General features: G+C 39.6%; 2 protein-coding genes across 2 annotated transcripts; both read left to right on the forward strand.

The window, feature by feature from the left end:
- The first annotated feature begins 1,581 nt into the window (after positions 1–1,581).
- On the forward strand, positions 1,582–5,513 carry LOC111340764 (kelch-like protein 26). Its single transcript, XM_088758772.1, is given in 2 exon segments — positions 1,582–3,833; positions 4,368–5,513. Coding segments are annotated over 2 exon segments (1,719 nt in total). The 5' UTR covers positions 1,582–3,002; the 3' UTR covers positions 5,256–5,513.
- A 2,022-nt stretch (positions 5,514–7,535) lies between these two features.
- Positions 7,536–11,041, forward strand: LOC148732008 (kelch-like protein 26). Its single transcript, XM_088759015.1, has 2 exons — positions 7,536–8,506; positions 9,216–11,041. Exons 1-2 carry the CDS (start codon positions 7,688–7,690, stop codon positions 10,287–10,289), a joined length of 1,893 nt encoding a protein of 630 aa, XP_088615141.1. The 5' UTR covers positions 7,536–7,687; the 3' UTR covers positions 10,290–11,041.
- The last annotated feature ends 1,833 nt before the right edge of the window (positions 11,042–12,874 follow it).

The raw sequence follows: 12,874 nt of genomic DNA on the forward strand, positions 1-12,874 counted from the left end.
GCCATGGAATCTTTTCATTGGCATCAAAATCGGCTCCCAGTAGCTTAAAATGAAAAGGCACAACTCTATTAGACTTAGTTAAGTGCTATATTAAAAAGTTAGATTTAATTTCTCTATATTTGTTCAGTTGAGGCTACAGATGACGTCACGATACGGTAAGAAATTAGTACACGCGTCTTTAGCGAGTGTCTCATTTAGTTTAACACATTTTGACATCTTCTGATCAGACACGCGGAAAAATCAAATTTATCTTTCTGTTATGTTTCTGATTTGTTTTTTTTTTCATACTGTTTGGAAACCAGTCACTTCTTCTAGCTCACAAGCGGCTCCTGGTCAATCAGTTTTCTGGCGAAGTCGTCTCTTGCTAGATCGGAATTTATCTCGGAAACTGCTTGTTTTTAAACCGTGCATCATGGTGGACAATTTGGAAAAAACGGTGTGACGTCAGCTGTGCTTTAATAAATCAAAGATAATGACCATCAGCAGAGCGCGTGATATTTTATGGTATAAAAGTCTTTATAATGATTGTTCTAGACTATGTTCGTTAGAGGTTTATGTTAGCGTGACAGGATGAATGTTAGCACTCTATATGTTGACAACCTTGCATGCTAAAGGTTGTGATCTTACTTGAAGTGTATCACTCAAGGTTTCATATGCATATATGAACTTACTTGTGAATAAATTTCATCTTTATTTTTGTAAAATTGGCTCCTTATGTTTGTGACCGAGTTCTCATAGTGCGATGGCGGACTTAAATTCCGGTGGTCCTAGATCCAGGTTTGCACCCCATTAATCATTGTATTCCTTCCAATTCTCACTTGCCTCCAATCAGTTCACCCTCCAGGGCTGCGCTCTGTGACTAATGCACTGGTCTACCTCGTGCCTTTTGAGAATTTTAACTAGTTTATGTTTATTGACAGGCCTCCATGGTGAGTGGTCTATTAAGATTATTATCATTATGAAAGATTTGATGATTGCATTTTTAATATTCATTATCATAATTGTCATCATTATTACTAATCATCTTGTTATAGATGGGTAATAGAGGAGACAGGAAACCAGGAAACTCGGTAAAAGGCCGAAATCTTGAATATAACTACTTATTTCTCAGTCGCTCGGAAGTTCTTTCTACCCTCCATTATAAACAAGCTCGCGAGAGAGAAGATGGCTTCATATTCCATCGTCGAAAAGCGCACAAGAGACCACATTTTCATCAGGTGTATTGGGAAAAAACACATGGAAGAGAGGGTCAGTCGATGCTCTCTTGAGCTAAGCAAATGTCATTCCTATTTTACCCATTGCGTTGAGCCCTTACATGAATTTTCTTTACTGATATCCTACTGTTTTAAGAACAGCGTCTGCATTTAGCCTTTCCGGAAAGAAAATTATACGGCGAGGAAAGGAGATTAGAACTTGATAGATAATGTGAAATGAGGGTGGATAACGGGAAAAGTGAAAGCCCACGTCTTTGAAGGTGGAATTTGTTTTCACGATCGCATTCTATTGTCCTATACATTATTAATAAAGTAGTGAAAAAGGAGGAGAAGAAAGCAGTTTCAGTTGCTGGAGGTTTAATTCAAATAATACATCTTAGAACTAGTCATGTTGAGGTTTTGTCACAGAAGACAGAAATCAAAGCCACTCTCAATACCAAAAATAATAATGGAGCAGCAGGCAACAAACCACAAAAATGATTTGTTTTTTAAAGAAAAATTTCTCTTCCCGACTGTGAAACAAGATTGTAATGCCAATTGAAGTGAAACAGTGGTTAACATTTCACAAAAAGACACATTAGTTTGTAGTCGTCATGTAACTGTCCAGTCAGAGTCTTGATGGCGTCGTAAAGTCGTTGGCGGAATGTAGTTTGTGCAGGGGGAACCATGGAGCGAAACTCAGTGTCGGTTGCATTAGAAAACCAGGTTTGTCCAGTTTCTTTAGACCCGTTTAGTTCCGTTTGCGTTGAGGTGTAACTGATTGTTTAAGTCTTGTTTCCAGTGCAGGAGTTGGAGTACCCAACTCCTGCACTTCAACGTAAACTCAACAGTAAACTACTGACACTCAAGAAAACGAACGCCTTTGACACCCAACGGTACTATCGACTGAGGTGCTCGGTACCACAGCCACCGAAACTCTACGGTTTGCCGAAACTACACAAACCTGGTTACCCGTGCGACTTATTGTTTCTTTCTGTGGCTCTCCCACATACCAACTATCCAAGTACCTGACGACAATACTACAACCGCTAACCGACAAATCCAGACATAAACTACAATCCACTGAAGACTTCATTGACGCTACCACGACTGTTCAGATACCTGACGACTACAAACTAGTGTCATTTGATGTGAAATCACTGTTCACAAGTATTCCACTTCAATTGGCATTGCAAGAGTGAAAATTATTTATATATTTTTTGTACATCAATAAAATTGCAGTTAACTCTATGCATTGTAGTGCACGATAATAGTAACGAACAATGCTTGAGCCTTCCAGCTTCCCGGCCGCCACTTTGTTACGTCGTGCAACACGAATCTCGTTGTGGAGAGAGCGTGTCACGCTTCTTGCTTTTATTTTCAGTTATATACATCCACATTGTGTCTTCTCTTCTAAAACAAGAATAAATCTTAAAACCACGATGTCTAACTTATTTTTTCTGTAATAAAAAGGGTATAAAGATAAATTTGATGATGCTGGTACGTCTCCGACTTCCGGCTATTAGTAGACGAGTAAAAATTTCGTGGTAGACTTTGATGAAAACTTCTCAAAACTATGCAAACAACTTCATTATATTCGAGCGTTATAGACAACGAGGATGAGGATAGGAAATGAGAAAACTGAGGGAAAACCTTGCGGGTTTTGCCTGCTTTTCGGGCATAATCAATCCTTTCGAAGTTTTATTTCAATCGCGTGACTGATTAAATCTGTGGTCACGCTGTCATTCAAGGATCAAATTCACCCAGCCAGTTTCTGCTCATCCATAACTTTTAAATTCCTCTCTCAAAATGGTCGTCAACAATTCCGAGATTTTCTTAACCAAATGTGCTCAGTTTAGAGACGAAGAACAGTTCATCGATGTTCGTTTAAAAGTGGGCGAAGACATCTTTCCAGCTCATCGTATTGTGCTGGCTGCGAATAGCGACTATTTCTACGCCATGTTTACGGATGGAATGAAGGAGTCCAACCATGAAATGATAGAGCTGAAAGATAAAAGCATTTCACCAGACTTTTTGAAGATTATAATGGACTGCATCTACAGTGGGGATTTTCAAGTCAACAAAGATAACGTGTTTGAAGTTCTTGCAGCAGCAGATCATCTCCAAGTGACGACTGTTGTTCAACAGTGTTGCGATTTCTTGCTGACCGAGTTTGTTAAGCTTCACTTTGATTTTGAAACTTACTCTCGTATCTGAGAAATTGCTCACAGCCATGCCCTTAAAGATCTACAAGAGGCTACTGAGATTGAAATGGCTAAGAAGTATAAAGATGTCTGCGAAAGCAAAGAATTTTTGGCTCATATCGACGGAGATCAGTTGCTCAGCCTTCTCAGCCGAGATGACCTCAGTTCACCGTCCGAGACGTTCATCTTTAAATCAGTGATGCAGTGGATTAAACATAGCAAGGAAGAGAGGATGGCAGTTGCAGCAAAAGTTATTGGAGCTGTTCGTCTGGGACTCGTGAATATCAGAGAGGTAGTAGCCGAGCTCAACACGCAAGATATGCGAATGATTCCAGAGATAAATACGCTTTTGCTTGAGTCACTCCTGTACAGCGTCGAGCCTTCGAGCAGCTCCGAGTTTGGTACAAACAAAACAAGATCGAGGTCCATGAAATCGGTAAGGCAAACATTATTGATCATTCTAGATCCCAGGAAAGTTCCCATGCCAGGCAGGACTAACCTGAGCCTCTTCGCGGCTGGCCGCACCTAGCCGTCCCATATTTCAATTGCATTATTACAGTTCAGAAAGGAAGCTGAAACACGAAACCCAACCTCTTTACAAGGGCACGAGCTATTTTTAAAGTCAGCATACTCCAAAATTAAGGAAGAAGTCTTTGATTTATAGATGTTATAGATTTATAGATGTTTTCAGGCTTACCAATAGTCTGGAAAAATCCCGATTCAGTTTTAAACTGTTGCGAGCTACAAAATGAGATGACATATAATGTCTTAGACGGTGTAGAAAACGATTTGTGAGAGAAATGACTCGAAGTAACAAGATCACAATTTGACGCCGTTTGGTGATAAAGGTACGGAGTTTTATTTCAGCTAGGACCGCGAAGAAGCAAATTAATCGCGTATCGCAATCGATTTAATTTTGATAGAGTTCAGTTACCAATTATTTTATCTCATCCGTTGGTACTGTTGACAGGTTCTTGTGGCCATTATTCCTCAAGCTCAGGCGCAATACTTTGATTTTGAAACCAAAGAATGGAAACCTCTACCATCCATGGCTCAGTTGACTGATGCAACCACGTGTTTCTGTGCAGAGTACGCTGGTAATCACCTGTATGTAGCGGCAAAAAAGGAGGAATATTTTGTTATGTATCGTTATGATACCGTTAGTAATACCTGGGAGACACTATCACCTATTTTGGGCTGTGAGCATAAGATCGATTCGTTATGTACTATTGATGATTATATATACGCAATCAGAGAATCACAGCCACCTCATAGGTGTAGTTTAAAAACAAATCAGTTACAATGCATAAGATCATTTTCTACCCGTGGAGCACGTTTGAACACATTTTGTAGCAAAGCGTCCGTAGTTTTCAACTCGTGTTTGTTTGTACTTCAGGGTCTTGATACAGTGGTGAGATATAACAGAGATTTGTGTAAAATATATGATGAGAAACCTGCCATGGTACAATGCTTTGATCCAGAACTAAATGAATGGAAGTCTAAGGCATCAACTAATAGTTCTCATTTTGGATCTAGCCTCTTTGTAGTGAACGGTAGACTATGTATTGCAGGGGGCACAGGTTTTTCCGGCGCCCCAGTTGAAATATATGATGAGCAAAACAAAAAGTGGTCTTATGTCGAACAAAGTCGTATTCCTCAAAACAATCTCGGTGCGGTGGAAATAGAAGGGAGGGTATATTTCATCATCAATAATTTCCCAGTTGACAGTGGAATTAGAATTCCATCAGGAGAAAAGTATCCTGTGCCTTTGGATGAATGGGAGAATCTTAGAAAGGTTAATAGTAACGCGGTTTTGTGCTACCTTCCAGTGAGGAACGAGAGTTTAAAAGCAGAGTAATAGTTGTAATTTGAATCCAATTTGCTGTTTTTTTAACTCTGTCAGCTGGAGAATACATACAACTCAAAGTTAGTCTAATTAATGCCGGGGTCGTGTCCTAAAAAGCTGAATGCTTTTTGGTTTTCATGGATGTCCGTAGAACTGATTCGTTCCGTTTAAAAACTAGACGCAAGTTACGAATCGTGCTTTGTTACTTCCCAGTGATAGTTCTGGGGCTTTGTTAACACGGATTATTAATAATCATGCACTTTCTCGGTTTTTAGTGCATTATTATTTTAACAAAGTAGCCGAGCTTTGCCGTTTGTTATGGGTAATTCAAGACGCATGCATCAAAAACATGCTAGTTTATTCCTTTCCTGCTTGGTCAGCATTTTTTTTCCTACCCAACGGGCGAGTTCTGAGACAACAGTTTGTGCCATTGTAACTTACCGGAGAATTACGGTTATGGGACTCCTATCTGTTTAAATTACTATTTTGCTCACTGGGTATTCTTATCCGCCTCCCAGTTGGCTCAATAGATAGAGCGCTGGACTGTAGTGCGGGAGGCCAAGGGTTCGAGCCCCGGCCTACGCTCAAGGTCTTAAAATAATTCGGAAGAATATGCTACCTTTCTATAACATCAAGAAATGGTTAGATATTCTAATCTTCTCGGATAGGGACGGATAAATAGACATCCTGCAGGTTTAATTTCCCACGCACGAGATTATTGTGAGATGGATGTCCTCCCCTGGGGTGGGGTGGGGTGGGATGGGTTTAGGTGGGTGAACCTAGTAGAGGACTACGTGTCCTAGTGTTCTCTCACCTGTACAATGTACAAACTTTTAAATAGAAATAAAAATAAATAGAAATATAAGAACTCCCCTCTGAATCTCATTGGTATAAATATTCACCTGCAAAAACGGAAAAGTAGTCACACTTGTGGCATATCCGCCTTGTTCGCAGTTGTGGCCGGATTGATCTTACAGGTTGCAGTAGTAATAACATCAGCACTGGGTTGAAGACTTCTCTCATTAATTCTCGGAGTGTAAAATTTTTCGTTAGCGTGTTTCCTTACAGCTTTTTACGAAATATTATCTAACCGGCCGTAAAAAAGGCGTGGGCTCTAATTGAATTTGCTAATGTTAGCCTCACGTGATTTCATCCTAAAAGAGCCACTGCGTGTCAGGGGGTAATTACTGCCGAACGCAGGGATAACTCGATTTTTAAACTGAGTAATTCCGGGCAAAAGATTTGACATAAAGTTAGGTACAATTTATATATGTATCAATAAAGATTTGGAAATGCAAAGACTAGCAAAAACTAACGATAAAAACCGACGTTTCGGTGTCATCATGACGCCATTGTCAAGGAGAAATAAAAAATGAAGTTTGTGGCAAGGTGTAACACTAAATTAGCATAAATATGTTACGAGCTAATTAAACAAATACTTTTGCGCGAGTTGAATCGCTTTGCACGTTCAGAGTGGGTTTTAAGTCTCTGATGAAAAGCATTTCGTTCACCAAACGATCGAACTTGTTACTACACTTTTTCAGAATGCTAAAACGTTTCAGTAGGTCTTTCGGGACTTCGCTGTGCCGTTCGTGGTAGTGTTTATATATTGAAGATGCCTTTCGTTTATGTAGTAACAAGTTCGATTGTTTGGTGAACGAAATGCTTTTCATCAGAGACTTAAAACCCACTCTGAACGTGCAAAGCGATTCAACTCGCGCAAAAGTATTTGTTTAATTAGCTCGTAACATATTTATGCTAATTTAGTGTTACACCTTGCCACAAACTTCATTTTTTATTTCTCTTTGACAATGGCGTCATGATGACACCGAAACGTCGGTTTTTATCGTTAGTTTTTGCTAGTCTTTGAATTTATATATGAAGTTCATATATTTTGAACTGCGGTATTAGATACGTGTGATGAGCTTGTTAGCTCAATTGGTAGAGCACTGCACTATTATCGCAGAGGTCAGTGGTTCGAATCCCTTACAGGCCTGATTTTTTTCAGGTCTGATTTTCGCTATTGCATAAATAGCGCTCTCTACTGCGAGGATCATGCATCACACGTATAAAGTTAGGTGTTGTGTTGGAAGAAGATGTAAATGAAGATGTAGGTCAGAAGGTTAATGAAGTTATCTGATAGGTTAAGGAAAATTTTCAAATTATTTATCTCCTCGACCTTCTTCAGATGTACCATAATTACTTTCAACTGTATCTGCAAAGAGATTACCGTTGGGCTTACGCCAAAACAGTGACCCTGACATCGATATCTCTGTAAGTTAATCTTTGCATCACTAGGCGTTTACCACAGGTAACTATGTAATCAATACAAGTGGGAATTCGTGTAGTTTTTAGTGGGCGGTCACGCGAACCACGCACAAAGACATTCTGGTTTGCTTCGTAGTTTCTACAAGCAGAAATCCTAGCATCAAAACGGCACAAAGATGGTAGCCCATTCTAGAATTCTTCTCTCCAAGTGTACCGAGTTCCGTAGGGAAAGTGAATTCATCGACGTACGTTTGAAAATAGGTGATAAACTTTTCCCTGCTCACCGAGTTGTACTCGCTTCGTACAGTGATTATTTCCACTCAATGTTTATTGATGGAAAGGAAGCGAATCAGGAAGTGATCGAGCTGAAAGATAAAAGCACTTCACCGGAGATATTCAAGATCGTTTTGGACTCCATCTACACTGGTGATCTTCATGTCAACCAGAAGAGCGTATTTGAGGTTCTTCTCTCAGCTAGTCAGCTTCAGGTCGCAAGTGTTGTTCAACTGTGTTGTGATTTCGTAAAGAAGGAATTCATAGAAAACGGAATTGACGTGAAGAACTTCTCCGCGCTGTGTACATTTGCCGAAGGACTCGGTCTGAGAGATCTAAAAGAGGCAGCCGAGGCCAAAATGGCATCCATGTACAAAGATGTTTGCGAAACTAAGGAATTCCTGACTCATATCAATGCAGATCAGCTACTCAGCCTTCTCGGTCGAGATGACCTCAATTCACCTTCCGAAGCTTTCGTTTTCAAATCGGCGATGAAGTGGATCAAATACAAAGGTGAAGACAGGATGGCAGTTGCTGGAAAAGTTATCGGAGCTGTTCGTCTGGGGCTGGTAGACGTTAAGATTGTGATTGAAGAGTTGAAAACCGAAGAAATGCAGCGAGTTCCCGAGGTCAACATGCATCTGCAAGAATCCATGATGCATCACTGTATGCCTTCTCATAAATTTGCTGCAGACAAAATGAAGCCAAGATCAATGCGTCCGGTGAGAAAAAGTAATTTTACATTTGCTAGTAGATGTAAAAATTGCAATTATTGTTCATACAATTATTGTTCATACAATTATTGTTCATGCAATTATTGTTCATGCAATTATTGTTCATACCCGTTCAATCGAATAAGGAAGACTCTTTTTCATAAACTCTCACAGTTCTGAACAGAAAAGGTGTCATTGAGTCAGTAACACTTTATCTAGTCTATTGTTGCCCAAATATTTCCGAATGTGTCGGTAGAGAAAATATGAAATCTTCTCGGCCGTGAGCGTAAATGTAAAGCAATTTTGGATTTACACTCTCTTCAACTCGGCAATCAAATAATACAATTAACTCGCTCTGCCTACCACGTAAGTTCAGTGGACCGAGATGAAAAATTTCTTATTTGATTTTGTAGCATACTTTCTCCATAGGAAATATTACAACAAGATTTAATTTCATTGGCCTCGCCGCTACTGCAACCGCTGTGGTTTGTGATGAATAAGTGTACGAGGTTCCTTTTTCTTGAGAGTCTAAGCATTATCATCGTAAACGAGGCTTACTTTCATACTCTAACTAATGATTTCAAGTTAAGTAAAGCAATCTTTTCCAATAGACACTAAAAGTTTAACAATCACATTGTTTTATTCCCAACTTTAACCAATGATCTCGATATCACCGGCTTGCGTGTGTCAACGAGGTAAATTTGATTTTTTATTTCAGGTTCTCGTGGCCATCCATCCTAGTCGAGAATCAAGGAGCAAAAATTACGTATGGGGGCTAGAGACTGGAGGCAAAGTTAAGGGGAAAGCCGAGACGGTAACCAAAAGTTGCTCGTGTCTCTCTTATCGTCGGTCCGAAGATGCTATGGCTCAATATTTTGACGCTGACACCAAGTTGTGGAAGCCTTTGGCATCGGTTGCTCAGCTAGGTGAAATAACTGATGAATTTTATTCTGTAGAATTGATTGGAAATTACTTGTATGTACTTGCAGAGGCGCAACAGATACGTACGTCCCAGGTATACCGTTATCATATATTAAATAACACGTGGGAGAAACTTCCAAAATTGAATATATGGGAAAGAAAAGATGTAGATGAATCAAACAACATTCCGTGCAAGCTGGCTAAGATCTGCCTATGCTCTGTCAATGAACATTTGTTCGTTATTTCTCAATCAAATCCTCCTCAAAGATATAGTTTGACCAGTGGCGTTTGGCAAGCTGGGGAAAAGTTGAATTTTTTTATAGATGATCGAGGGCCTACAAATGGGTTTCAATCTGTGGCTGCGACAGTAATGAATTGTAAAATATATGTAATTCACGGCTATCGAGAACGTAATGGTCGTCAGTGGGTCGATAAGCCAGCAGTAGTGCATTGTTTTGACCCCGAGAATAATAAATGGGAACGTATAGCGCCAACCCGCCATCCTCATTTTGGGTCTAGTATTTTTGTAGTCAATAACAGACTGTGTGTGGCAGGGGGTTCTAGTTCAAGCCCAGATCTGTTATTTAACTGTTCCGCAACTGGCCATGGAGAAGTGGAAGTGTATGACGAGTGGATGGACGCCTGGTCTGTTGTGGAGCAAAAACATATCCCGTCAAACAAATTCGGCGCGGTTGAAATTGAAAGGAAGGTGTATTTTTTAATTAACAATTTTCCTATCGACAGTGGTATTAGAATTCCTCCGTGCGAGAATTATCCTGTTCACTTAGGTGATGAATGGGGAAAATTAGCAGATGTATGTGAAAAGGCAGTCTTGTGTTATTTGCCTGTCAAGAAAGAAAACTTAAGATAAAAAAATTAGTGAGAAATCCAAGACAAAATTTTCACTCATGTACAAATATTCACATATGGAATGGAAAAGAAAAAGGTCCTAATGCCTGTTGCTGAGTAGTTTATTGGAAAGCCGTGTTATGATACTTAAACATACACAATTAAAATTCATTGTTGTTCCAAAGAAGGAGTTTTAATCGGTGTTCAAGAAAAAAGTTATAGTTTGGTTTGTGTGCCATATTAGCTGAGGGTATGGCACATACAATCATAATAATACAATACATTGAGTAAAAGTTTTTTGGATAGCACTGACAGAGGCGAGATTCCACGATTTCCACGTCTTTATTCGCACTATTTCAAGAGGTTACTACAGATTATAAAAGTCAGAATATATAAAAAACAGTAAATTGCATAAATAATCAAAAGCAAAATGTGCACAGTGACCAAAGTAGCATAGCTTTCGAGTTGGCCAATGTCACGTATAATTAACTGGTGTATCTTAACATTTACACAAGACTTACTTTAATTATATATTTACACTAACCAAGAAGGAGAAGGAGTAATGAAACAGAGCCGTAGATTATGAGAAAGTCTTATCCTAAAGTGTTGCATTAAAAAGATATATCGATACCTTTCTTGAACGTGTACTTGGTATGCAAATTAAAATGTGACGAGGGCCAAGAGATTATAAACTGTATGAAAGCTTGAAGCTCTTATCGATTTTATTGTACCTTGTAATGTTTCCTAATTGTTTAATAAACTTGTGAGCTAATCGATACAAGGTTTGTTTTTTCGCTAAAAAGAAATGAAAGAAAAACACTGAGGGGAGAGTGCTGGCGCCTCAGAGCAGTCGATTCACGTAACTTGAGCGGGTTGGTTTATTGATTTTGCAGGAGTTCTCTTAACTATAACTACACCCTATTTATTTGTTGTGAAAACTCTTCCAGTGTATTTCAATCAACTATCATGTTTACCCACCCGCCTATTTTGAGAATTAATTGTTAATGTAAAAATAAGATGTTTTCCTTTCCTTCGTAAAAAAAAAGGACATCGTTCGTTCTTTATTTAACCCTACGCTACTCGATCATTTAAAAATAACTTTCATCTTCCTTGTAAAATCAACCCCTCCCTTTCCCTCGTAACTTGAGGGTTTCGCGTGATCGTCGTATATCTTGGAAAGCGCACTCCGAAATCCGTCAGAAGGAGGTCATCTCGGTCAGATTTCCGATTACGAAATCCGAGCTCCCCCGATGTTGTCTTCGTGATGAAGGCCCTATTTAGCATTTTAGACCCGCAATACAGAGTAGAAAGGAACATGTACTTCGTTTTTGGTTCTGACTTCGTATTTGCGTTAAGATATTTGCATTTTTTTCATTGCTAATCTATATTACAGATGCCTCCTTTTGACGGATGGCCGATCACAACTACAACATAGTGATACCTCCAAGAAATCTGTCAAAAGGAGGATGTGAAAACACCAGAGGTCATCTCGGGTAGATTTCTGATGACGAAATCCGAAGGAGGCATCTGTAATATAGGCTAGCAACGAAAAAAAATGCAAATATCTTAACGCAAATACGAAGTCAGAACCAAAAACGAAGTACATGTTCCTTTCTACTCTGTTGTGTGGGTCTAAAATGCGAGCCTGAGGATCAGGCTCTCTGGGGTTTTTAGGAAGGGGAGGGGAGGGGAGGGGAGGGGAGAAGGGAAAGGAGAGCCTGACACAAAGCCATATCTGAAGCCGTTCCGCCCCCCTAGGAATTCGTGATGCGTGACTATAAATCTAAACCAATCAGAATTACTTCCGGTCTATTATGAATTTGACGTGCCTGTCAAACTTGCGCGAAAATCAAACAACAACAAACATATGAAACATATGTGTGAACTGCGGTTATGAGACGTATATGAGCACGATCCTTCGCAGTAAAGCACTATTTGAGCAATAGTGAAAATCAGACCTGAAAAAAATTTTCAGGCCTGTACGGGAGTCGAACCACTGACCTCTGCGATACTAGTGCAGCGCTCTACCAATTGAGCTAACAAGCCAACTGGGAGCAGGCCATCAAATTAATTCGACATAAACCCGTAGATGATAAATCAAACATAGTGCTTTACTGCGAAGGATCGTGCTCATATACGTCTCATAACCGCAGTTCACACATATGTTTCATATGTTTGTTGTTGTTTGATTTATCATCTACGGGTTTATGTCGAATTAATTTGATGGCTGCTCCCAGTTGGCTTGTTAGCTCAATTGGTAGAGCGCTGCACTAGTATCGCAGAGGTCAGTGGTTCGACTCCCGTACAGGCCTGAAAATTTTTTTCAGGTCTGATTTTCACTATTGCTCAAATAGTGCTTTACTGCGAAGGATTGCGCGAAAATGTTCTGCGCGTGAAACGTTGCCGTCAACTTCTAGCGGCAAGCTGATCATTTGCGATCTTTGCACAGAAAATCTCAAGGTAAGTACGGAGTAAATCCATCAACGATTTCTTTGATTTCCTCAACTTCAAATGGAGAATTTTGTAAGATATTGGGCGTAAAAGAACTCGTATTATCAGATGTTTTGCAGACTGTCGGTATATGCGTCATCCAAACAAGTCGACAAA

This window comes from Stylophora pistillata, chromosome 4 (genome assembly GCF_964205215.1).
Source record: "Stylophora pistillata chromosome 4, jaStyPist1.2, whole genome shotgun sequence".
Taxonomy (NCBI): domain Eukaryota; kingdom Metazoa; phylum Cnidaria; class Anthozoa; order Scleractinia; family Pocilloporidae; genus Stylophora; species Stylophora pistillata.

Coding starts and splice junctions, on each gene's coding strand:
- LOC148732008 (XM_088759015.1), top strand. CDS start 7,688: ATGGTAGCCCATTCTAGAATTCTTCTCTCCAAGTGTACCGAGTTCCGT. Junction 8,507..9,215: donor AGCCAAGATCAATGCGTCCG/GTGAGAAAAAGT, acceptor TTTTTATTTCAG/GTTCTCGTGGCCATCCATCC.